The following is a 27,000-nucleotide window of genomic DNA, read 5'->3' on the forward strand; positions in this document are numbered from 1 at the left end:
CGGGCCTCGCGCTCCACCAACGGTCGGCCTGGGGCGCGCGTCACGCGGGGCGGGGCGAGGGGCGGTGAGGCCGCGGCCCAGACCCTTCCGCGAAAGGGTGGGCGAGGAGCCCCAGGAGTGGCACGAGCGGCCGTTACCACCCGGCTTATCTCACCTCGCTTCAGGGACTGAGCGGGCCGGTGTGAGTTTTCAGCAGAAATCCCGGTGAAGGGTCTTTTCTCCCTGTCGTGGCAAGGTGTGTGTGTGAGAGGGAGTGTTTCCCAGGCGAAACTGCCGGCTCAGCGGCTCCCCACCGGTGCTGACAGGCCGGAGAATTAAGCGGTCTCAGCACCTCCCGCAACGCAGGCTGCCGCTCCTCGGAGCTGTACCCGGTTAAAGGGCAGGTCAGATGGCCGAGGCGTAGCGCCGCTGGACCTTGTGGGCCTCGATCCCCGGCTGGGTGGGGGGGTTCCACAGCTTTAGTGTGGGAGGTACTGCCTCCGGTCAGCACAGCGCCGTCACTGATTAGAGACGGGTTATGTATATGCTGTTATGGAGAGTAGTTTTTCTGTAAGCTTGAAGGTACAGTTTAAAACACCTCTCACACGCACCCACACCCCCTTCCCCTTCCCCCCCCCCCGGTTAGTAGTCGTTAGCATCTGAGAGGCAAATGCTGGTTTACGGAGCTTAATCCTTTCTATCTTTTATTTGAATTTTTCTTATCTTTTACTTGAAACTTGGTGAGAAGACGAAAACATCATGTTCCTGTAGAGCAAATAAAAAGTTTGGATAAATGTCAACTGATAAAATTACAGCTGCACTTAGGCACACTAATAGATCACCATTACTTGGGGATTTTAGGTTCTGAAATGGTTTTATTTATTACTTTTTCCTTCCCTAGCTGGTTGCAGATACAGGGAATATATAAGCTCCTTATTTTTACATACTGTAAGTACATTCCTCAGGTAACCATGCTTATGCAGCCATAGAGTAGGGTTTGTTCAAGGAATGATAGCATGGGTACTAGTTAGTCACCATTTATTACATGATGCTCTTGCCAGGGTGTGTAGTATCATTGCTAGTCTGTGACTGTTGGATCAACCGGGAGACCTCTCAGGGTTTTCTCACAGAAATGACAGAAGCAAGAGGAGGGCTAGATGAATTATTCTGCTGTGCTGTTTATGGGCCACAGGCTGTGAAATTGTATTTGTACAGGTTATTTATGTGCTTCTAAGCCTTTTGTTGAAGCAAGAAGCAATGCCTATTAATTAATGCAGCTTACAAAAAAGATAAACAGTGTAATCATGTAAGAAGGATTTGGAGGTTTTATTGTCATTTAGAAAACTCAGATTATTTATACAACATGGCTCAAATAATCTGAAAAAAAAAAAGGTGCTTGTTACGTACATGTAGAAAACTAATATTTACATTATTGCTGCCTATACATAACATGTTAATGAAAATATAAGATTTTTTCTTTTGATTTTTCTGCAAGTTTTGATCATGATCTTGCAATGTATTTCTCTTCCTTAACAGGTTTTTCTTCTCCAAAGATAAAGCCATGGCTGAAATGAGTGATAGCAACTTGGATAAAACAACCATTATTCAGCAAGCAATAGCTTCTTGTTGTGGAGCTATTATTACATCATTATTTGGTAAGGCAAACTAGCAAGCTTGCCACAGGGAGAATCTTTGCAATACTGATTACTCATCAGTATTACTCAGCATGATGTCTGAGTTACAGAGTTTCTGTGTTTCCACTAATATGTTCAAGAAGGATGTTTTTGCATAGGTTTCTCATGGGGGGGGTTTTGTGTTTTAACAAACATGGATAATTGAAATCTTTAACCATTTCTGAACATAAGAAAAATTTTTATTAATTTTTCATTTCTTTTTTATTTTTTTCCTCTCAGTGTAGTAATTCATTGCTTTTTTTCTGCAAGAAACAAAACTAATAATAAAAATTAATTTCCACATTTCCTGCTGCTTAAAAATAAATTTTAACTAAATCTACTTTATAGCACATGACACAACTCCTGCAAGACCAACCCCTGTGAAATGTCTCCTTCATGTAGTTACTACTACACTTTAGTAGTAACATGAATTTTTTCTGCTGTGATGTCTTATGCTGACAAAGACTTTTATTGGGTTTCTTTGTTTGTTTGTTTTTCGCTAAACATTTCCTTTAAGGATAGCTTTTTGTTAGTCTTTTAGACTTCTGCATAGTCTGTGGAATTAATCTTTTACTTCAGTCATCTCACTCAGGACCTCCTTCCCCATGTGTACCTAAGAGGGTGTTGTTTGTTTAGATTCAGCCTTCATGTCCCTTGGAGTTGTATTTCATATTTCAGTTAATTTTGTCTTAAACTAACCTTTGGTTCTGACTTTTTACACAGATTATGTAGCAGGGAAGTGTGCAATTTTCTAAGCACCATTTTGTCACCCACAAAATTTCCAAGTTTTTACAAAATACGATCTGATCACAAAACTATCAAACTGATATTCTTTTTATTCTGTATTTATACCGTGTGTCCCATGATGTTAGGTAAAGTAGCAGGCAAAGCTACATCAGACCTGTGGAATTCCCAAGATGGATCTCCATTGTGTGTATGTAAGATTCTAGTACAGCATAAGGTGTTGGTATTTGAGACCTCAAGAGGTGTAAGACACTGGCTCCTTTCTGAAGTGGCAGCTGGAGGTGAGCTAAAATGCTACTGGATGCCAAATTTTAAACAACTGAAAGGAGCTGCAGGAGTCACATTTACATCCCTACATTTAGATACTGGAATGTAAGCCAAGCGTTCAACCTCCTGTTACTCAGCTGTGAGGCATCAATAGAGAGTTAAGGTGTGACTAATTCGTGTTGTAAAACAGGTCTGTTTTGTCCCTCTGGGGGGAAAAAAGTCATAGAAGTTCATAACAAGGCATCTTTACACTTCCACATTTTCAGGGCATGCAGAGTGTTTCTAAATGACTTCTGTTTCATTTTAGTAACTCCTCTTGATGTTATCAAAACTCGACTGCAAGCCCAAAGCAATCCATTCTCCAAAGGTAAATGAATGTGTAGTGTGATAGAAGACACAGTTTGCTTTTTGCTTTTTTTATGTAGCTGATTGTTATCGTAATGCTGAGCTACAGAACGTTTTAATTTGATTAGAAATAGTTGTGTTTGATTCTTCAGAGTAAGGGGGGGGCGCGGGGAAGTAGCACAGCAGCACACTGAAATTGCTAAAGAAGGAATGTGACAGTGAACAGACGCAGTATTAAAAAATCCAGTAAACATGTACCATTTTAAACAGGCTTTTTCCTCTCTTTCTTAGAGTTTTCATTGTAGCAGAACGTACAGCTATTACTTAGTTGAGTTTAAATTTTTAAAAAGCTATCAATAAGTAACTAACTGTTTCATCAGAAGGCTTTTGTGGTCACAATGCTGTATTAAAGTTATCTCTTCCAGAATCAAGAGACTTTGAAACAGAGTAGTAAGTCTTTCCTAAGTCATTGGCCACTTGATAGAAACAGCCAGAAGAAGCCAACAAATAAAGACATTGTGTGCTCAACGATATGCCAATGAGTTTTACTATTCAGTTGTAATTGATAGATGAGATTTGAAAGGAAAGGAGGTAACTGGTGTTCCATGTTGTATGTGGAGATGAATGTTTGCGGTTATACTTGGTGTGAATCGGGAAAAGTCTTGTGCTCTGTCCTGAGTTGTTTTTTTTGTTGGTTTTTTTTTTTGTAAATTTTAAACCCTTCAGAAATGTGAAAATGTGAGGCTCAAAGTATGTTTTCACAATGGCAATAGTATTTTATCAAACAGGTTCAAAGTACATGGCGTAGAAGAAATAAAAAGAGGGTGATCTAGTATAAATGCAGTCTAACCTAAGATGTAGCACTGCCACTTGTAACATGGATGCTGCTTTAAAAATCTGAAAAATGTTCACATAGTTACATAAAATAGAAGCATTCAGGTCTCTAATATAGCATAAATATGTCTCCTTGAGCACGCAAGTGCAGTTTTGTTTAGCCTGGCACTCTGAGGAGTACATTTGTTCCCTCTTGCCTTTTACCTAATTTGTTGTCATTGACTTCCAAAGATTATTTTGTCCCTCCCTGCCTAACCAGAGACAAATCTGTGTTACTATTATATCCAATTTCAAATTGCTACTAAGAACAATTTTACAAGCATTAACTATATTCTTATACACCATTTTATTAGGAAAGTGTTTTGTATACTCCAATGGCCTTATGGATCATATATGTGTTTGTGACAATGGGGACAGCAAAGCCTGGTATAAAAAACCTGGGCATTTCAAAGGGATGTTGGTAAGAACATTTTACATTTATATAAAACCATAGATTGAAAACATTTTTAAATAGCATCCTATAAATTTATTGGCTTTTTTTTCCAAGTTGTAGTAGAATCTGTTATCATTATGAAAGGGTGTTTTTGTGGTTACACTGTGTAATTTATATGGCGATTTAGGATACCTCCTACTTTCTACAAGAAAATACATATTCTTTCCTTAAGATAAACAAGTGGGCAGCTGCACAGTTCTCACAGGATACTGCCTCTATGATTTCGTTTTCCCCACTTGAGTTATATCACCAATAGTTGCTGCCTGCAGGTACTGATTTTCTGTACCTGTTTACAGCTCTTCTGTCCACAAAACTACCAGTGTGCTGCTGAGCGGAACTGACAATGCAGATAGTGTTTTAAAGTTAAATTCATGCTTCAAGTTCTGGATCCATTGAAACTTGTAGGACTAGCATTTTACCCAGGCACTAGAAGCAGACCTGCTGTTGGACACTGATGCAGTTTTATTAGTGAAGATATTGTTTGACTTTGCCACATGTATCTGTTGTACATGTAATAAGAATTTTTTAGAATTACATTTCCAAGAAGAATGAAATGGTCATGCCAATTTCTTGAGCAGTTTTACAGTGTTACCTTTTTTAATTAATAAGTTCGTAAGTTTAAATGTTTTACTTAACATTACCATATAATTTTTAGAAAGTTGCTTAGTTTTCTAATTGACATGATTTTGTGCATATTTTTTCTGCAATAATATGATCCATAAAAAGCAATTACTATCATATCATTGTTAAAAAACCCCTCAGTGCTGAACAATTTTCAGTAAAGCAAATAGTAGTGGACATTGTAGGTTTCTGGTGATAGGACTGTACAAATATTTTGATGTATTTGCCCATATAGTTAGTAAGATATATAAATGTAGGATATTGTTACCTCCTTTCTCCAATCATTTTATCTGTACCTTCCTGTAATGTACATTTGTTGAAGCTGGATTATAAACATATAAACTAACTAAACTAATTACAGAATTTATTTGGAAAAATTATAGACACCCCTTTTTGTGTCTTTTTAGTCAAATCGTGTTAAGACCTTTTAGGGTTTCTTGACTCCCTCTCAGAGTTCCATTTTTTCAGGTCAGGTTTGTTTTAGTAAATCGTGTCTTTGTTTTCCTCATGCAACTTTTTACTTCAGTGGATCTATCCGTCAAAGCTGTCTCCTCTAAAGCTCTTCACTGTTTCCTTCCTGTGACTCCTTTTTATGGTCTGTTGGGCTATATGTTTTGAGGCCTTCTGATAATGTCTGGTCTTCAGCATCTTCTAAGCCATCAAATCTCAATCTTTTTCCCCCAAATGTTTAAGAAAATAAGGTATCCTAGTATTACGGAGTTTTTCATTTTCATGGTGATTTCAGTTGAATGATCTTCAAGTTTTAGTTTTCTCTGCTGTCAGTGGTCTGGGAACACAAGGGACAGCTATGATATTCATTGTAAGCTACCAGATATATAATACAGTGTAGATACATTGCACAGACATTGTCACGGTGTTGTCAGAGAAAGCAAATATTGAAGGATCATTGAGAGTTAATTGCTATTTTATGCCTAGAACTTTTGTTATGTTTTGAAAAAGTATTTTAGTGTATTATTTTGGGTAAGTTTCCACATGTTGCTGCATGCTGTGTTAGTTCTGAAAATCACTTATTCACAGGACTGTCAGTCATTGATAAAAATTTATTACTTTGGCCTTTTAAAGATGGAAAGAAATTCTTGATTTCAATCACACGAATATTTCTGTTCAGCTCAGAGGAACTATGTGTGATTGAATGTGGTAACTAGCAGAAGCAATTACAAAAGCGAGATGTTAAAATTATAAGCCATTTTAGAAATACGCTTTTTAATACATTAATTTTGTCTTTTGCCAGCTAAAATATATTACTGAATACGAAAGTTTGGAGCTAATTGTTGCTGTTTGCTGGTTGTATTTTTAGGATGCATTTGTGAAAATTACTCAAAGAGAGGGAGTTAAGTCACTGTGGAGTGGACTTCCCCCAACACTGTAAGTTGAACGTTTTTTTTTTTGGTAACATGTTATGAATTATTGTTAAAAAATATACTTCATTATTTAGGCAAATTAGTAGGTTTCTTTCAAAGTGATGTTAAAAATTTGGTTAATTCTGAAGTTACAGATAATGATGTAACCAGTTTGATCAAAAACATCTAGAGACAGAATAATTTTGCCCAATCTTGAGATTTCTTCTTGTAACTTCTTAGATACATTCTCAGTAGTTAAACAGGAACATCAGGCTTTTTGTTCTTCCTTGTAGAGGTGGTATACCTAATGTAATCATCCCCTTGAGCATCATCAAATCATAGGATTGAACATGATTGTTAGAGAATGCTAGTTTTTGATAGATATTTGCTGTCATAAATTGTCACTAATGACTTCCTATCAGCAACACAGCTCTTTCCACACTCATTCCCTTTTTTTTTTTTTTTTTTTTAACATTTAGCTAGAATTCTCTTTCTTTGTCATGAAAAATGAATCATTCATTTTCTCTCTACAAGAGCAGTTTACGTATTTCAACATTGTTATCAGATCTCTTCCTGGAATTCTCTTTTCCTTATTTAAGCAATATGTCCATACAAGATGGTTCACTTTATCTCCTGCTTTCCTGGTATTAATTTAGATTCCCTTTCTTATTTTTTAGAATAATGGCACTCCCTTCCACGGTAATCTATTTTACCTGCTATGACCAACTGAGTGAAGCTTTGAAATCTAGACTAGGAAAGGATGATGAGCACATTCCAATTCTTGCAGGTTCCTTAAGCAGATGTAAGTTGCCGTCTGTTTAAAGAGAAAACTGAAATAAAATACCTGTATGCTGTTTTCTTGGGTTTATCAAGTAAATTTGTGTGGCTTTAAATGAGGATAATATTACAAGGAGCTGGGCATAAGAAGGAATACTGTAATTACCCAGTATTTCTTGGGCAGCATAACCCTCTAATCTGGAATAATGTGATTTAGTTTTGCTGTTACACTTCCACAACATTTGTAATTTGTTCAAAATTTTGTATTTTTAGGGTTCTACCAAGGACAGTTTAATTCTGTTCTGTCATGAATCTAATAATAAACAGCATTATTTTCTATAATGGAAGCTTACATGGGAAGTGAAAATTGGACTTGTACTGGTTTTATTGCTGTATGATGTAATGGGGAATTAATTTCTATTTATATTTTCTTACTTTAGTTTATCTTTTTCCTCATATATTTTTGTACAGAAGTAGCCCATGTCTTGTGTTTTGGGCCTTTCTTAGAATACTCTTAAGGATTTAGTTCTATATTCTACTTGTGAAAATACAGGGGGGACTAGAAGACTAGTGGAAAAAGAATTGTTATTCTGTGGTGATATGGCAAATTGTTCTTATTAGGCTGCTCCGGATTTTAAATTCACATGTCAAGGAAACCTTACCCCAGCAATAGGAGGAAAGTGCATGGATCTAGTAACATCGTTGAAGTCTGTTACATGTGTGATGGGAACTTGTTAGTGAGTGGTGACTCACTTTCTACCAGATGCAGGAGGGTTACTTTATCAGATAGATTCTTGATAGTTTAAAGTAAGAATAGCAAGTATCATAGAATCAGCTAGGTTGGAAAAGACCTTCAAGATCATCAAATCCAGCCATTCCCCAGGACTGCCAAGACCACCACTAAACCATATCACTGAGGGCCTCATCCGCATGGTTTTAGAGCACTTCATCTTAGAGCCGTTACCTCTTGTCCTATCGCTTGTTACTCAGAAGAAGTTGCTTAGAAATTGCTAAGATGCTTAGAAATCAATAAAAACTTAATCTCTAGCCATCTTTTTTGTCCTTAACAACAGAAACTAGCAAACAAACCAAACCAAAACGCCAAGCTCACTTTCTTCAAGTTGCACTTAAAAATGGCAATTATTGAAAATTAGTTTTTATGAGTGCTTGAAATTTTCAGCCTGCTTATGCAGTAAATCCGAAAATGATGATTCTTAACACTTGACATGGATTACAATATGCCAGTATTGAAAAAAGGTAGGTAACTTGTCTGTCCATAAAGGTCAGGTACTGTGAATAGATACGGTATTCTTATCTGGAAAGGAAGATTATTTAGGGAATTATTTCAAGGAAATTGGGAAAGGTGAATCAAATCTATAAAGCAAGGTGAGACCTCACATTTATGTTCCAGAAATGTTACCAGTAAATGTTGATTTAGAAAAAAACAACCCCACCTTTTTTTTCATTTGCAGTTGGTTCAGTTACCATTGTGAGCCCCCTGGAGCTGATCAGAACTAGAATGCAGTATCGCAAGTTCTCCTACAAGCAATTGTACTTGTGCGTCAGCAGTGAAGTGGCTTCAGACGGATGGCTTTCCTTGTGGAGGGGCTGGAGTTCTACTGTTCTGAGAGATGTACCTTTCTCAGGTTGGGTTTATTTTCCATGCAAGTTTCTGCTACGTCAGAAGATATATTTATGCGTAACTCTTTTAGACTTTTACTGTGGTTTTAGGTGATTTTAGTGGTTAGCTTTAAGAATGACTGAGATTTATTTGTTCTCTTTTGAGTGTTTTTATTTATAAATTCTTTGAGGACCTGATTTGTTCCCCCCTTTTTGTTTGTGGATACCAGCTAAGGCTCATTGTAACATTCCCTTTCTCTATACTTCGACTGTTTCTTCTCATCTTTAGCTTACATAATGACTGTTTTTGAAGACTTCCAATAGGAAATTTTCTCTCTAACAGGTATAGTGGCTATTTTCTTATGGAGGAACATGCTGTAGCTAAGTGTTCTTACACTTAATTTTGAAAACATGTACAAAGATACAGTGACACAGTAGTGTTATCAGGAAATATTTTTAGCAAGATGAGTTGGTTTGTATAACTTCTCTGAAACCCATGAAACTAGAGCATCACTCATTAGCAAAGCTCCAGAGCTGAAAGTCTAGAAGCAGAAAAGGCTGATACAGAGCACTATTAGTCCTAGGGCTACACTTTACAATTACTGGGATGGAGAAGATCATGTGTTTCCCCTTTTTGTCACAGCTCTGCTATAAGGAGACTGGTAAAAGACTCGTTAATGCTAGTGGTAAAAGCCTCTGACTCTCTGAGGCCCGTTTTTGTCAGAGCAGTTGTGGGTCATCAGGCATCAGTTGTCCTTGAAACAGTTTTGGCCCTTTGGGTAGTACCAGGAATAACACGTCTGAATGCTTTGTGTTGCCTCAGAAAAATTCTTCAAACCTATTTTTGGAGGCAGAGAGCACTTGAAGTATTTGACCTATCTTTGTTCTCCTAATGAATTCTTAAGATAATCTGACATCTAATTTAATTTATGGTTCAAAACAGTCTAGTAGACCATTAATTGGTTTGGACTTATGGTATTTAAGCACATTTAGATGTGTACCTAGAGTAAATTTTAATTTGGCTGTGAACCAAACTGGTGCGTGGTAGGTGGAGATGATTGCGATATTTAATGAAAAACTGAACTTGGTAGCTGAGTTAACAGAACTAAATTATTTCAGCTGTTCTCTTTTCAGAATGAATAATACTCTGTTTTCTTTCACTTTGCAAACGGTAGGTGTTTGAAGATTGTGGTTGGACTGTATCTCCTGCTTAGGGATCCTGTCCCTTAATGGGAATTAATTTAGCCTTCTGCGATAGGGAAGGTTTCTGAACCTAAGGCAGCATGGTTTCTGTAAGGCTAAAGATAACTGTCAGGATTCATCTGAACCTTTTGTCCAAAGTACTTCCTGTTGAATATTCATTTTTAAATTTGCTTAATTCTTCTCTGCCAATTGCATCTTAGGCTGTTCTGTTAAGCTTATAAGGGAACTTAAAATTCTTCATCCAAGTCCTGTTGTCTGATTTCGAGTAGAAACTCCTGTTCTCTTACTGGTCTTTGTAGCAATGTGGCAGGAGCTAGTGATCTTCGTTCCCTCTACTGTTTTTAACACAGTGGGAAGATCAGAGCACTGTGAGGGAGTGCTCAAGGAAAAGGGCACTAAGGTGATGTGTGTCTGGTCTCAGACTTTTTTATGCTTTCATCCATGCCTACTGTCGCTCCACTGGTCCAAAACATGCTCATAGATTTGAAGTTAGTCTCGTAGTGCTGTAGCATTCACTTCATAGCCAGTGGGCACTTGTCTGTGCCCAGTACTTCGAAGGCATCATGGGGTGCTGGAAAGGTAAAGGTACAGGTTAACCTGAAGCTACTGCTTAACTGTTACAGGTTTAGGTCTATTGTTGAAGAACCAGAAGTGAGCAGGCAATGAGATGCATGAGTAAAGGAAAATGCGTTAAAAAAATGCCACAAAGCTCAGATGATATAAAGCTAATGGTGTTTAATGCTGCCTAATGCCTTTCCCAAATGTGTTTTCTGGTAACTTTTTCCTTATAAATACTCCCTGTGCAGTTAAGATATGCTCCCTCAATACCTTTTATCTTGGCTTTTCAGTTTGAATGATGCCCCAACAGCATCATGGCTTCTGGTATTCTTAAAGCACAGTCTGCGCCTTCGCTGCAGTTAGCTGAAGTCAGCTCTTTAAAGAGGGATTAAAATCAGTATAACAATTGGTACTGACAAAGCAGCTCCTCTGTGAAAACAGTCGAGCAGTGCAGCATGACTCAAGCAGCACAAGATAATTAAAATCCCACTGTGTTACTAGCCCTAGTGTGAATGGTATGCTTCAAGCATGTTCTGTGGGAGGCTACCTAGACTGAATAAAACTTAAGCTGTGAATGTTACAAGCACAAGAACTGGGTTAACAGTAATACTCAAGTCATTTTTTAAGCAGTGATGTGGAGGACATAAATGTAAAAGGTACACAGGAAAATGAGTCCTACAGGTGCTGAAGCAACGTTTCTTATTTAGGCAATTTATATAAAGCTAGGGTTTCATACATTTCAGTAGTAGGTTTTCATCGTATCATATGAGTAAGTTTGGAATATAGAGATAAGGGGAACAAGACAGTCTGTCCATGGATCGTCACAGAAACACTTCTGTTCTGCTTTCAGCTCTTGTTTCTTTTTGCTCCTGTTGCCACAATAGAATTCTTATATCTGTACTTGATAAAAGAATTTCTGTTTGTGACATACAAACGTGTTGTAATGCAGGTTTTTCTTTTTATAACCACAGCAATGTACTGGTATAATTATGAACATTTCAAGAAGATCCTGTGCAAGGAACTTGGTACACACGAACCAACATTTTTTATTGCTTTTGCTTCAGGAGCAGCATCTGGCTCTGTAAGTACGTATTTTTATGTCTAGTAGTACTCTTTTATTTATCTATCTCTAATATACTATTTAAAAGAGGTATGATTTTACCTGGCTCTCACAGAAATGTTGATTGTTTTGGAGTGCATGTGCTTTAAACACACATACCTGCCATTTAAGCTGATTAGGTATATATGAATAAATACAGTATTCTGAAATACAAGACTTTTAATTATGTCAGACACTTGGAATATTAAATCTAGTTTTAAATTGTGTGCAGTTTAATTTGTAAAAAATTAATTGTTAATTTTTTGTGCTCTAACATTAAAACTGCTCTATTTTCCTGATAGATTGCATCTGTCATAACTTCACCATTTGATGTAGTGAAAACACATAGGCAGACTGAACTTTGGGAGTGCGAGACCTTAAAAAGTGCTGGTAAGGATAAAAAAACCATAATGTCTGGAAAAAGAAAATGTAGTGTTTTGGCATATAGACTTTTGGTAGGAATTCTAAATATTTGTCTTTTCCTCTAAAGTTTTATCTAAAAATTCTAGCGCTGACATCTTTTCTACTCCAAATTTCATAGGATATTTTTACCTTCTAGGATAAATACAGTATTTCAGTAATGGCTTGGAGGAGGGAAAAGGTGTGAGCTCAGTAGTATTTAGGTTAGTGAGATGGTATAAAATATAAACAAAAAATTCAAAGCTATTACATTTAGGCAGACCAATTGCAAATTGAAGAGCTCCCTGCTCATTGCAGGCAGGTTGGACTAGATGACATTTAAAGGTCCCTTCCAAGCCAAATGATTCTATGATTGAAATAAGTTATATTTAAATAGGCAAAAATTTAATTTCTTACAATACATTCAGGTGAACTTACCTTCAGACTCAGTTTACCATAAAGGCAAGTTCTTGTTTAAATATCTGAACTGTGATGAGCATTTAGCTACATGTATAGCGTGACATGGACAGGGACTGGCTCATTTGAAAGCTGGGTGACTTTTTTCAGCTATATCAGTACTTTAGCAAGGACTATTTTCTCTGTTCATTTATCTTACTCCAGGTGTTACTACAGGGTTTTCCATGTCATGATATTTTAAGTATTTTATGAATTTGCATATTTTATGAATTTAATATCCTGTATAAATAGTATGGATAAAATTAACATAAAATTAATTAAGCCTAACAATTGTGTGTGTATCCTAATAATTGTGACTGTCTCTGATTTCTAAAAATACTCTTTTATGGCATTGTATATATTACTTAATTCACTGTTTTCTTGTACTGCATTGAGTTCCACAGAGGGACAGTACATCGACCTGGGCAATTATGAGGAAAATTGTCGCTAAAAATGGGATTACTGGATTATTTGCTGGTAAATCTTTTCATATGTAAACCAATTCAGAGTAGAGAGAAGCTTTTAAGTCATTAACGAGTTGTTATAGCTGTTAACATGCATAAATTATACAGTATTTCCAGCTCTGGAAACACTGTGAGTTATGGAATAGTTTGCATATGTAAAGCAACAGACATGTATATATCCAGAGAGAGTTTTGACAATCTCTTCACAAGTTACTAAGATACAGCTGTCCAAGATGGACATGATTTAGGTAAAAAATAAAGGGACTGGAATTAACAAATTGGCAATGAAAAATGGTGGGAAAAGATTCTGTTCAGGAAATAGGTTTTTTCAAGGTTAAGCAACTTGTTGATTTCTTAAACTGCAGTGCTTGGGTGTTTCAGAAAGAATTGGTACACAGGAAATGTAATGGGTTGCAGGTTCGGAAACTGAAGTATGGAGGTGTTTCTAGACAGAAAATTTCTTAAATGCAATTTTTAGTCCAGTGCTAAAAATGTCAAAGCAGTCATTAGCATTGCATTTGCTCACCTGTATTTAGGAATAGCCATCCTAATTTTTGTTCTTCATCTCATACTAATTTCTGTACTCAACTTTTTTGGTTCTTTCTGTCTCAGAAACAGAGCTTAAGATTCAGTGGTATTTTTCTGTTTGAAGAAAATGCATTATTGAGAACCCAAGAAGTCTGAGAATAGAATAGACTAGAATTCACATAATAAAATACTGTTACTGGCCTGTGGAATACTTGGCTTAGGATAGATTCCATCCATCTATGATGCAGTGTAAGTCTTTGATGTATTTAATCCTTCTTCTTGCACAGACTGTCTTAAAGACTTGTCTTTTAGAGTTTCTGATAGCTTTGGCAGAGACCACTTTTTAGCCCTGGACTATGTGCTGTAGTTTTTTCTACTGCTGACCAGCACAGATGTATCCCTGACCATCATAAGATATCTTGGCCATTTAACCCCTCATAGAACAGAAAAGAGCCCTTCAGAAATACCTTCTGATGTCTTTTTCAAATCCTAGCATCTCTGAAAGCAACTCTCTGGGCCCTACCTCATCATATGACCTGATTCCTGGTACTAACTCAAAACCTCCAGCAATGAGGTTTTCCTATTTTCCTATTTTCCTATTTTCCTGAGAAGTCCAACAGGAAGTTCTGTTCCTCCTTATTTTCATCATTATGGCTCAATTGTATCATAACTCTTGGCAGCGAGGAGTGATCACAGAAGTTCCTGAGACCTCAGGAGGCTTAGGAGTTTTTTTTCCACTTCATAATGAAGCTGCCCTGGGCAGAACAGGCACTCTGTGAGCAAGCGTGATATGAGAGGTAAGAAAGATGACATTCCAGTGCTGGAGCAAAAGCCCCTCACTGTTACCTCATCCTGAAACTGAGGATTTCTTTTAAATCTTAACATCTTTCAGGGAATCTTCCACTTCTGTATTTACAAAAGTTTGACTCCCTTCTGAAGTAATCACCAGTCATTTCAGTCATTCACGGTGCATTTAACCACATCCCAGAATATTCTCTTGGAGAACAACATGGAAATTTTTTCACAGATTTGTAGATATTTGGCAGCAGCTACGATGGATCCTGCTAGACTTCTGTCACAGGTTTCTACTTGGCATGCTCTGACAAGCAAAACAGGAAGAAATGATTCGGTTTCCCAGAAAGTTGCCAATTGATAACTAAAACCAAAGGTATTTTTATAGTTTAGGTATTTGCTGCTCTCCCCAGCCTGTGTACCTGGGTATGGATAGAGGCAGTCTGGGATTGCTGCTGCATGTGACAGAACTGAGAGAGTGAGTTTCCAGCCTCATGTGACAGTGCAAATGAATGTTCACAGTGTGAAGGTTCAAGCTGATTAGGCATCCCCAGGAATTCTAATGACTGGTTCATATCTTTTTGTGAAAAACTACTATCATTCGTCAAACAAAACTAGATCTTTACCTGGGGTGAAACTACCTTTATTGAATACATACATGCAGGTAGTTCTATCAATAATTTACTAGCCCAAGTATCGCCAGGCTAAGACCCCATATCACTTTTTAACTAGACTGGTCTTAAAGTGTTTTGTTTTCACATATCTTTCTGTGTATGGCAACTGGCGATTAAAACTTCAACCTTGACTGTATATAAAATGCTCATAGTCACAAAGTACTCTTGGCAGCCTGTGTGCTCACTTCAGGATGCTCATCTCCCTAGGCTTCCTTACTTCACTGGTATTTGTCACTCAGCTGCCTCCCCATACCCTTCTCTCGGGCTGTAGGGTTCCCATGGCTTTCTGTCTCCAGCAAGTCTGGCTGATAGGCGAGGCAGTTGTCCTGTTTTGAATGGCTGGGGCAATACTGTGTTGCCAGCACAGAGCTCCGTTGTAATGCACACGTGTGGTCATGTGTGACTCCTGCAGTCTGAGGAGGAAGTTACAAGATATTGAGATGAAAATTATAGTGAGATAAAAGCCTGTAATAGTTCATAATTAAATGAACAACTGCAAGAGACATTCGAAGCCCAGGATACTTAGTGTCTTGACAACACTGCATCGGTTCCTTGGAGGTCTGTGTGTGAATGGCTACACAGTTGGATGAAGACTTGCAAGACGTGTTCGTTGAAAGAGATGAAATTGCTTTACTTGCTGTACAGTGATGCCATAGCTGGGTAATAGTATTCGCATATTTTGGAGCACTGATGCCAGCAGAGTGCAAGACACCACGCAGTATTGGTATTACTAGACGTTTTGGATGGAATTTAGTTCACAGATTGTTACCTACATTTAGGTATTGACACATGAGTGTAGAGATGTTCTCTTGATCAGCCACTATCCCAGTTCTGTTGCCGACACATAGGTGAGGTGACTGGGGGTATTTTGCCTGACTTCTTGCTACTCTTCCAAAGGGACACAAGTTTTCCTTAGGTCATGCATCATCCATGCTAGCTACTTGCAGATGCCTTTCTGTTCCAAGTGAGAGACGGCTGTGTGTAGACAAGTGGATTCAGCCTTATTTTCCCACCTCTAGGTAAACTTTTTAAACTCCACTGACAGGATCACAGTTGAGTGCAGCATGAAACACTTGATGCCCACATTCTATTGATTAACCCTGTGACCAGGATTCTTCCATGTTAGTAGAGGTGCCATAGGTCTTAAGAGATAAGAGTAGAGGAATCACACTTTTACTTAGCAGTTGGCTTGAAGGGCTGAGCCACTGCCTACAGCAGAGTGTACAGCCCAGCACAGTACTCGAGCCTTCCTGACTTTATCCAGTTCAGGGTTCAGGACTTCCTGAACCTCTTGTCCCACTTGAGTGATCACAAGCCTCTGCTTATCCCACAGGAGCAGCAGGCTTGCAGTGACAGGTAGAGGAGGGGGCACACAGCCTGCCCCCTCCAGCCATCTGAGCTGCAATGGAGCATGTCAGTGGGCTCTACCTCCCTGGAGAGGCAGAAGGGGCGGAGGTACAATGGACTTGAAGCTGGTGAAGGGCCTGGAGCACAAGTCGAATTGATTGATGAGGAATGGCTGAGAGAACTGGGGTTGTTTAACCTGGAGAAGGCTGAGGGGGGACCTTATGACTCTACAACTACCTGAAAGGAGGATGAAAGGGGAGGTGACTGGTCTCTTTTCCCAAGTAACAAGCAATAGGACAAGAGGTAACAGCCTCAGGCTGTGCCAGGGGAGGTTTACATTAGATATTAGGAAAAAATTCTTCACCAAGAGGGTGATCAGGTATTGGAACAGGTTGTCCAGGGCAGTGGTGGAATCACTGTCCCTGGAAGTGTTCAAAAACCCTGTAGATGAGGCCCTCAGTTATATAGTTCAGCAGTGGACTTGGTAGTCCTGGTGTAATGGTTGGACTTGATGATCTTAAGGGTCTTTTCCAATCTAGGTGATTCTGATTCTGTAAGGTTACTACCATGGCAATACCTACAGTATTTTGAGGACTACAAACACGTAGCATCCCAGTTCTACACTGACATATTATGGTATTGGTATATTGTGACCACTAAATGGTACTACAGCTCTTCAGTTTGAAAACAAATGAAAGTGAATGCTTTCCTTTTCTTTTCTGGGCAGGTATTATTCCACGGCTGTTTAAAGTTGCTCCTGCATGTGCCATAATGATCAGCACATACGAATATGGAAAGTTTTTTTTTTCTCATTTAAATGGAAAGATGAGCCAACATCCTTAATTCTGCTTCATCTGATTGTTTGAAGTCAAAATACAGGGTGGAAGTTGTGCCGAATTTGAATCTGTGAAGGCATTTTCTAGAACTCCCAGTGAACACCTGTCATTACATTTGGTAACCAATACAACTTCATTTTTAACACAAAGAATAAATTGACTTTTTTCTTAAGACTAAGAACATAATAATGACAAACTATCAGTGAAGACTTTGTGACTTCTCTTGCCACTAGAGGGAAATAGAAATGAGAACATAAAACAGATGCCAACTGTTCTTCAGTGATGGTTAAAGGGAAAAAAAAGGAGACTGAACAGAATAATGAGGAATAACCACTGCCACTGTGTTAATATTCAGTCCAACTAAAATTTTTTGTTGGGTATTTAAAATGAGGTTTAGAAAATTGTATGATATAATTATTCTTCCATAAGGAGGTTGATACAGAATTAATTCAATAAATGTTTATTTATTTTGCTTAATGGATGTTTGATTCTGTGCATGGTTGTTATTTGCAGCTCTGTATTTTGTGTAAATGTGTATTATGAAACAGCCCTCTGCTTCCTCTCAGGTATATTTAAAATGAAAGTTGCTTTAGGTCAAACTGGAAGCAGCACACTGTGCTCCTTAGAAACCCCAAGAGGATGGTGAATACGTTGGTAAGTAAGTGCCACAGTGGCTTTTTAGCTTAAGGCATTACTCGTAAGAACTGAAAGCTCACACGGGCACTGAAGACGAGTGCCTGTCTGGAAGAACATGCCCGTGCACGGCTTTGGGAGGTCACAGAGCTCCACAGCAGGGCCAGGCTCCGTGCCAGAAAGCATCCCTCACCCCCAGCTTGGGAGGGAGCACCATGCTTTGAAGGCCATCGTTCCTGGGGTAGGCAGAGATGGTTCCATGCCAGTGTGACTCAGCCATACATCTGTCTGCAGGAAAGACCAGTGGTTACTACTGTGGCTGTTGTCTGCAACAGCATGCTACATGTGCACAGCAGGAACAGCTGCTCACAGCATTTGACCTACTGCACCAGAGCTTCCTCTGCAGGATTATCTTTAATTATTATTTTTTTTTTAACCACCCTCTTTCTTTCTGCTCTTCTTCAACCACCCTCACAACATTGCTTTTTTCATATCTTCCAGTGAAGTGGCTGAATTCCACTTTTTGCATGTTTTCATGAGGGGTGCTGGTACAATAGCAACTTGGTGGTCAGGTCACTAAAACACCAACTTTGGGGTGTGCTTTACCCAAGAAATAGACTTCAGTCCTATTCCCTTGTGAAGAAGGTATCCCAGCATGTGTTTGGGACTGGTGAAAGCTCATCACATGCTGAAAAACGCTGCAGTTGTGAAGAGGTTACAGATAGGCTCTGGCCCACGGTGCAGGCAAGAGGTCCTGCCATAGGAGTTACCTGACACTCTACCCCTCTTGTGATTTCTCAAACTTAGTTTATACTCAAACCTCAAAAAAAGGCACGAGAGAAAGCCAGCACTAACAGCAGGTTTTGGATCACACTGAATGACATACAGCAGCAAACCCAAAGTCTCCCTGTTGTGCAAGACAGAATTTGCTATAAGGTTAGTCATACTGTTGTTTGTTGAATGTTTTAATCACATAAAGTAAGACCAAACAAAAACTGGTAATCAGCAATGATACAAAAATGTTTAATTTACATGCAACATTCATGGAACGTCAAGGCAACAAAACATACAGTTTGGCATTTGTTTTTCAATCTTTTTTAAAAATGATCATGTTCAAACTGAGAAAGACACACAACAACTGATTTCCCATGCACAGATGACACCCAGGAACTACATAGAAGACGCCCGTTAAATGACACATGAATTTCACACCAGTAGCTCCAAGAAAAGAGCCATCAGCAAACATGACTGAAGATCATGATCACAGTCTCCTCCAAAATGCTGACGCAGTGGGGGAAGTGTTGAACAGTGAACAACACCGATCAAATCACTGTACCTTGATGCAGAACATTAACTCGTGGAATCCGGAGTCCCTCACTGGTTATAGTAAAAATGCATCTCTAGTTTACAGATTGGCATTTAATAACGTTACTCAACTGCCATGAAAGAACAGGTGCTTAATGTCATAACAAAACCCCAAATTTACATGAGGTAATGGACATTCTGATAGTAAATGAAAGGACTGAATGGTCACAGTTGAGTACAGAGAAATCAACCGGGTGGATACATGAGGGCTTGAAGGACGAGGTTTGGTGAACTTTGCCAAGCTGCTTTAAAAAGCTGCACTGAAATGCCACCAGTCATAGTGTATCCCACCACAGCGGCTGTGACCTCCAGCACTGTGGACTAGAGAGTTGAGATGGCTCTTGATCCTTCTCCAGCTAAATCAAACAGTGCCTGAGTCCCAGAGGTGTGGAGCCTCACACCTATACAGGCTGAACGTGTCCTGTAGTTTCAGTAAAGGTAAGAATGAATCCTCTCTCAAGCCCACGCCAAGATGACCAGGTTACAGTAGTAGTGCCAAGGTACCGTTACAAGAGGCAAATCAACTAAAACCAAACAGAGTGTAGAGACAGACTGTAAACACCTAAGAGTATGCAATAATTAAAAATCTGTCCTGTATTGCAGCTACTCATGTAAACAATTTATGAAACTTCTTTGGCACAAAAAAAGCATTTTCCCTAGCACTTATAAATACAATGTACTTACATGCATTGAAGTTCTGTTTAAAAAGTTACCAGCCGTACTGAGAAGCATTACTTGATTAGCAAAATCCATAGCGAAAGTATCCATTGTATCTTACAAAGAATTAAGAATACAGTTTGCAAGTCAAAAATTAATTTGCAAACTTTTAAGCTGTAGGGAAATCTGGGAAGTTTGGTTCATTTTAAAAATGTCTCGCTGTTTGCTCCCCCCACCTCATCAGTAATTGAAATCAATGGCAAGGAATCTGAGAAAACTGACTTAGGGAAGTTCTGCTGCATTACCTAATCAAGAAAAATACCTATTGCACTACTACAGGAATGAGAAAAATATGAGAATATTGTCATTACATTCTCTTTGCTCCCCCTTTTCTATTGTCCCTGGGACCTTGCCAATAAACACACAATCCAAGCTTCCCAAGGTGCTAACCCTGCCACTGTAGTCCCCATCTTTCCGGCAAGGAAACCAAGAAATTTCTTATATGATGTTTGATTATCTAACTCAGGTCACTCAAAAGCATTTAGTGAGTTTTCTCAACATCTGTGAATTGCGAAGTATGCCTCATTTATATGATCAACTTACATTTGTTATTCACATGCAACTTAGAGAATTAGTAAGAGTGTTTCAGTGTGATTCCTCAGTGCGATTCAGACATCTCCTTAGTGCCATGATGCTACAGAAATGCAAAGTCTAACACTGAGTGAACTCGAGAAGAGCTGTTGATAGGTTAAATAAGCTATTTGAGGACCTATGCAACATACAGAGATGGAAAGCTGGGTTTTTAGGTAAAATATCTGCCTACAAAGTCTGGTGTTTAGGATCCCCTGTCTGTTCTGCAAGAATTGGTAGATACTTAAAGATAGTTGGTAGATACTTAAAGCACTGCAGAGAAGCACCGTGGCTAGAGTTGAGCCAGGCCATTGCAAGGAGAAACAAAGGTCTTGGCAGTTAAGTAGGGGACTGATTTCCAACTGTTTTATTTTTAAAAAGAGTCATAAGCATCAGATTATATGTTCTGTACCTGACTGAGAGCTTTAAGTAACTCAGACTAAAGTAGAAAATCTGAGAAGTCCTCTGAGGGGGAACAAAAAAGGGAATGAAAACTGACAGAATTTGTGAATTAAATACATAACCATGGAGAGAAAAAATAAAGCAACTTATATGTTAACTCAGAACCAGCAGTCTTCATTGCAAGTCATTTTACGGAACATAAACCAAATGCATACAACATAAAGGTCTTCCTTCTTGTGTGTATCTCATGATGGAGTTAAGCCCGGACTTGTCATCTCTGTTATGGGACTTGCAAGATATTCACTTGATTTCAGACTCGTGAGAGATTTGTAGCTTGCTACTGATGTAAGAGAGCCACAAAGACCAAGCAATGATGGAGTGTCTTCCTTCCCTGTTAAGAAAAACAAGAATTAAGCTAACGATTTGTATACCACAAGACGACCTGACCACAAAAAAAAGACGTTGGAATAGAAAAAACTGGTCCACCTACATTCTTATGAATTGTGCATTACTGCTTCTGCACACAAATACTTCATCAATGCCATGAGAAAGACATGTAGTTTATGCCACACCTTCCCTGCCCAGGTGGCTGAGATCCCTACCTGTGCACTGCAGGCTGGGCTGAGGTCAAGCTCCTACAGGAGATTCAGAGGCTCCAGAGATGACATGGTGAACAGAAGGGTCCAATTCAAGCACCAAATAAATTATATAGAAATTGAAGTGACCTTCCTAACATGTCAGTATGAAAGACCTAGTTTTAAATTTCTCATAAAGGAGTAACTGGAATCAGGATATATTTATTTAAAAATAAGCATGTCTTGTTTTCTAAACCTTGGTGATCTGAAGTGCATTAGGCTCCGACCACTGAGAAAAAGCCCTACAGTGCAAGAGTGACGGTGCAAGTATCTGCCCTGTCATCCAAATACACTTGAGAGTTAACATTAAACATACCTACTAGGTGTAAGTCTGCACTGGACAATTTCTCTATTTTATGTCCTCCCAGAATATCCATTTCAGTTATTTTGTGCCAACTCCACTAATAAATCACATTAAAAGAATTTGATCTATTTCATCTATTTGATCTATATCATCTTATTTCATCCTCCTGGCTCACCTACAGAATAGAAAAGATCACCTTCAAACTAGAGATTAAAATGATTAAAGGATCACAGGTACAGATTCGATTGATGAGCCAGTCTACCAGAATTTTTCTAAATCACATCTATAAAGTAGCATTTCTTAAAATTTGTGTTCTTGAAAGGAAAGTTTTACTTATTAGACGGATGTAAGGAAAAAAACAAGCCAACCAACTTGCATAAAACAGATGAAGGGCGTGTAGCACTACTGGGCACAGACCTCAATTTCAAAAAATGTGAAGCTAAAAATCTGACTAGTAGTACCGAGAGTTAGACCAAAGGTATTTTAACAGCAGGATCATATGCTGATATCTTACAAAGTATATTAAAGCTTAGGTACTGAACCCCACTAGTTTAGAATTGAGATGTTATTCTACCTTTAAAGACCCTAAACTATTATTATCAGTGGTTTTGCCACATTTACAGAAGTTAAAGCATGGTTTCAAATGGTTAATACTGTGAAAAATCAGTTGAAAGTAGATCTGCACAAGAACTCTCATCATAATAGCCATGCTGATTGTGTTTCACTTTCTCTAAGCTCACTTGAAATAATTTAGATTTTAAGACTACTTAGGTTTTTTTTAAAAAAAACAGTTATAAATTTTAAATGCTGATATTTTAAAGTTACAGTTATGAACTCCTAAGGCCCTATATTGTCAAGTCTATTTAAAGTTAACATTTGGTGAGATACCAGAAAGGTTTTTTTACAACAATTTATGTTCTGTACCCAAAATACTACTGTTTCTGAAGTCTTCCACCATTTTTCTGCTTTTCACATTTCTCCACAAGATGGAGCAGCTAAACCTTGATATGAGTGCAGACTTTGAAAGGGAGGTGTGCGTGTGTTACATTTATATACTAGCATGGTCCTCTCTCCATTTTACCAGAAACACTGTCAAGCTGCATCTCCACAGATAAATGTTCAATGCAAGATGTAAGAATGACAGTGGCAGTTATAAATCCAGTGCCTTTAATCTTTAAGAAACAAAAAAAGAAACTTATGGAACTCAAATATTTGTGTTAGAGCAGAAAGACAACAGAAGATCCTCCTTGTAGCTGAGCTGTCTCTGCTTCTGTGATGGAGAGGGAAGATATGCAATGTATTTTAAGTTTAGCTTTAAATACACCATGAAGTCTTACAGTTACTGGGGGGAAGCATCTTTATAAATCCAAACTTACTTGAAGTGTAGTCCTTAGGGAAACTGAAAAAACTTCCACAACAATAAAAAACCATGCTGCTCAATACATAGTTTGTTCACACTGAAAATCATCTCACAGGGACTGAAGAGTTATGAAGAACACAACTAAAGGAAGCCACTAGACTGGCTCTGTACCTTCATTTAACAAGTTCATTCCATCCTGCTTCCCATCCTGTGAGTGACCTGGGTCCAGAGAGGACTGAGAAAGACTAACATCTGCTGAAAGTTGGTCCAGACTTTGAAAACTTTTCCTGCAAGTAAAGTAATATTTAATAGTAACACATTTAAGGATCTAACCAGATATCCTCATTTCTCCTTTAAAAGCTGTTGGTTTTAAAAATACAAAACAAAACAAAACAAGCAGTTCATCTCTCCTCTCTTAAAGACACTGTTTCTTTTTGTTTTCTTCCTAAAGCAATTATTTCCTTTTTGTTTATTTGTGGGTTTGTTGGGGTTTTTTTTCCTCCAAATTTATTTAAAGGAAGGAAATTTTTATCACAAGCAACAGAAACTGTTTTTTTTTTTTCTTTTTCCTGCCAGCTGATCCTCATATATTGTAACAGGTAGTTCCAACAGGATATGTTTCAGAGTATGCTAAGGGGAATGTGTAATTTTGAGTTTTCCCTATTCCTCTAAAGGCAAATCAAAATAAATATTCAACTTACTCATCCCATTGTTGATTGTGCTTTCTATAGAGTAGAGTGTCCAAGGCAACAGCATTGACATCCAGAGCTCCTGGGGAAGGCCACTGATTGGTGAGGTGAGTAGTTAATTCTTGTCTTGATCGCAAGTCATTATTCTTTAGCACAGTCCTGTGAATACAAAAAGCGGTAAATCTCAGTCTAAAAAATGCAATTCCATAGGTACAGAAAGAAAAACAGAACAAAAGGTCCTGAACAAGCTGATGTTCTACTTTGAGTGACCAACAGAAAGCAATTTAAACTGTTCATTTTTCCTAGGGGAAGCAACTTACGAAACACATGTAGGAAAGAAAGTTGAAATTAGGATCTTTCTGCAAAAGCAATAAAAAAGCAATTGCATTCTAAAGATTCTTTCTGCCAGCATGATTGTAATTAACAGGCCGACTATTCTGCAAACCAGCTAAGCGAATATGATGTCCTTTCCCCCCATTCAATTATTTTTGCAGTTTGACCACAACTCCACAGCCTCCCACCCCCCATACTTTGGCAGAGTGAGCTAATTCTGTTATATGCTTCCAGATAAAATATAACACAGTTATTCCATTTTCTACCATCCCACAGTTTCTAGTAACTTGAGTTTTTAAATTACAGACAACACGTTAACTGAGTACCTTACATGTCCAGATTAAGTTTTGCTTCATATTCCCATGAAGCAGACCAGTTTTCTAAAATTCTGGAAATGAGGAAGCTAATATGCCAATATGGAAATCATCTGCCAGAAGTCATACAGAAATATGGAAAGTACATGGTTCAGGCTCCAAGACAAGATCAGCCTTTTTCCAATAGTACAAGGCAACCTCCAACCTACCCTTTTACTAACTCTAAAAACAAAACTAGTATTTATTGATAACTCCTAAATCCTCCAGTCCATGAAATACTAGGCAATCATTAAATGCTACTTTACAGCACATTTGACTATCTCTGGCCAGCAGCAAATAGCTAAGGTTACGTATGTCTGCACCGAATTTACTCAGGAGGTCAAAGCCAAATGCCATGTAGTCATCTGAAATGCCAAACTGAGTAGCAAAATAGGTAACTACACATGCATTGATGTGAATTAACAAATAACACTGACAACAGGTCTATTTTTACAATGCAGTTTTTGTTCTGCTGGTATTTGAACTGTTTAGACAAGAACCTCATTACGTAAGGGCACATAATACCACCCAAAGTGCCAGAATTTCCCATGAAACAAGGTAAGACAATACTGAGTTCAGCAAGGAATTTTTAGTAGCTGAGTTTGGGAGAGGAGACAGATACGCAGCAATTTTGCAATAGGAGGCGGTGAAGCACCACACTGAACAAGACTGTTTACAAAGAACTTTTCTCAAGTTGAAGAATCCTGCCAGTGTTCATGAAAATAAACACTCTCAGGGGTCTAGAGGAATAAGCACTTTGGTAACCCAAAGCTGTCAATAATTTTAAGTATCTTATATGGTATTCACTTCCCCACGTAATCCCTCTAATTCCATGGGGTACATCAAGCATTACAGGTATATTAAAGGCTTGCTGATTTAAGAATCTGGAGCAGTGACCTAGCAAGTTCTTACGATGTTAGCCAGTTACACTGCATCACCTTCTTATTCAGGGGCACTTCTTTTATGCTTTCATAGAAGTTTTGTCACAGGACACAGTTTGTATTAGCAACAGTAACTACATGCAAATTCATACACTTACTTACAACACATATGTGTAAATTCCTGTTTGTTATCACCACAAAATTCAGCAGTATTTAATTTAAATAAATTCATGAATTAAATAAATATTTATTAAATAAACATGCTAAGCAAAGACAAAAACTCCACACATCTACAGACAAGTTGCTAATAGTGAAATTTTGTCATTTTACATAGGTTTCTATATTGAGGATTTTCCCACAAATCCTTATGCTACAGTAACCTGGAATTTCAGCCTTTCCATGTAGAAAAAGAAGTTTTGACATAGAGACTAGCCAGACTGCTCCAGAGATTTTAGCATAACAACATTCGAAAACAGTTTGAGCAGATCAATAATTAAAGTACTTCACCATGCTCAGGAAGAAAACCACGCATCAAGGAGGATACAGAAGTAACTATTCTCCCCTTAAAACTTTTATGCTTTTATTTTGAATCTTTAAAAATATATAAAAATAACTTTGAATATATAAAATCAGTCCAAACACAGCATTCAGGATATATATTAAAAAAAAACCCCAAACTAGAATAGACAATAGAAAGACAAAAATATTCACAGCAGGTGCTGGTAGTTACCACCTGTTTTATCAGCCTTGTAGATTATTTAGCTGTTTGCCCTCCTGCAGCCATTTTTAAAGTATCATGAGATTTTACTGCAGCAAAGACTTACTAAAGGCACTGCTTGTGGACAGGAACTCTCCCAAGATAAACAAAGGCAGTATCAGTTTATGCATATCAACCAGACTTATTTTAACAAGGTATTAAACTGCACACAATACAATCAAAAATCACGATCAAAACCAGACTCATTCAGGTTGGAAAAGACCTTTAAGATCACAGAGTCCAACCATTACCCGAGCACTACCAAGCCCTCCACGAAACCATGTCCCTAAGTGCCATATCTACACAGCATACATCGTCCTCACAATCTTAATCACCATGTGGCAAAAATGATCCTGCCATAAATACTCAAAATCGGGAAGAGGAAATGAGATGAAGACAAAAGGAGCTACAGAGGAAGGAAATAAGATCAGGTTTTAATAGAAAACAAGCATACAAATTTCAAAACACTTGGTGTGAAAAAATGCTGCACAAAATGAGTGCTGTCTTGCTTAGTCAGACAGGAAACAGGAGCTCTTTCTAGCAGTTAAAAGCTCTCAAAAGACAACAATTCATTTTATCTAAGGCAGATTGAATTTCTACAGAAGGACTTTTGCTCCTCAGAATGCAAACACTGTAACCAGTGCTGGTCATCTCTAGGCTGTGATAGTGCAGGGTTTGAAGTAGGACTTTTTCTTCATGATCACAGTGAGTACAATGAAGATTATGAGCTTTCCTCTAGATGTTTACTGTCAGGCTGTTTAACTAAAAAAAAAAAATATTGCTATTAATAAACTTTATCTGCTAGTATAGCAAAATAAGTTTGGCATATAAAATCTTTCACAGGAAAAATTAGGAAAAAGTCTTTAAAAGTCTTCAAAAAGAAGAACTGAAGAATTGGTGAGGAGGTACAAATGGCAAATAGGGTATTCAT

The 27,000-nt window shown here is 38.1% G+C and overlaps 2 protein-coding genes across 4 annotated transcripts in view; one reads left to right on the forward strand and one right to left on the reverse strand.

Annotated features, from left to right (window-relative positions):
- Positions 1–388: 388 nt before the first annotated feature.
- On the forward strand, positions 389–17,077 carry SLC25A40 (solute carrier family 25 member 40; the record flags this gene model as incomplete). The annotated part of the gene is made up of 11 exons (XM_080609612.1): positions 389–399; positions 1,516–1,634; positions 2,971–3,030; positions 4,196–4,302; positions 6,275–6,342; positions 6,995–7,119; positions 8,567–8,740; positions 11,447–11,556; positions 11,877–11,964; positions 12,826–12,906; positions 16,962–17,077. The coding sequence occupies 11 exons, from the start codon at positions 389–391 to the stop codon at positions 17,075–17,077; spliced, it is 1,059 nt and encodes a 352-aa protein (XP_080465738.1).
- A 3,925-nt stretch (positions 17,078–21,002) lies between these two features.
- RUNDC3B (RUN domain containing 3B) overlaps positions 21,003–27,000 on the reverse strand; it is a gene marked incomplete at both ends in the record, with an annotated part of 53,075 nt that continues 47,077 nt past the window's right edge. Inside the window, 3 exons of one of the 3 annotated variants that reach the window (XM_080611192.1) lie at positions 21,003–21,148; positions 23,228–23,343; positions 23,758–23,904. In XM_080611192.1, coding sequence (XP_080467318.1) covers positions 21,003–21,148; positions 23,228–23,343; positions 23,758–23,904 — 409 coding nt within the window. The remainder of the gene's footprint in view (positions 21,149–23,227; positions 23,344–23,757; positions 23,905–27,000) is intronic. The other 2 variants (XM_080611190.1, XM_080611191.1) reach the window with 2 other exon arrangements.

Source organism: Psittacula echo, assembly GCF_963264785.1.
Source record: "Psittacula echo genome assembly, chromosome: 2".
NCBI classification, from domain to species: Eukaryota; Metazoa; Chordata; class Aves; order Psittaciformes; family Psittacidae; genus Psittacula; species Psittacula echo.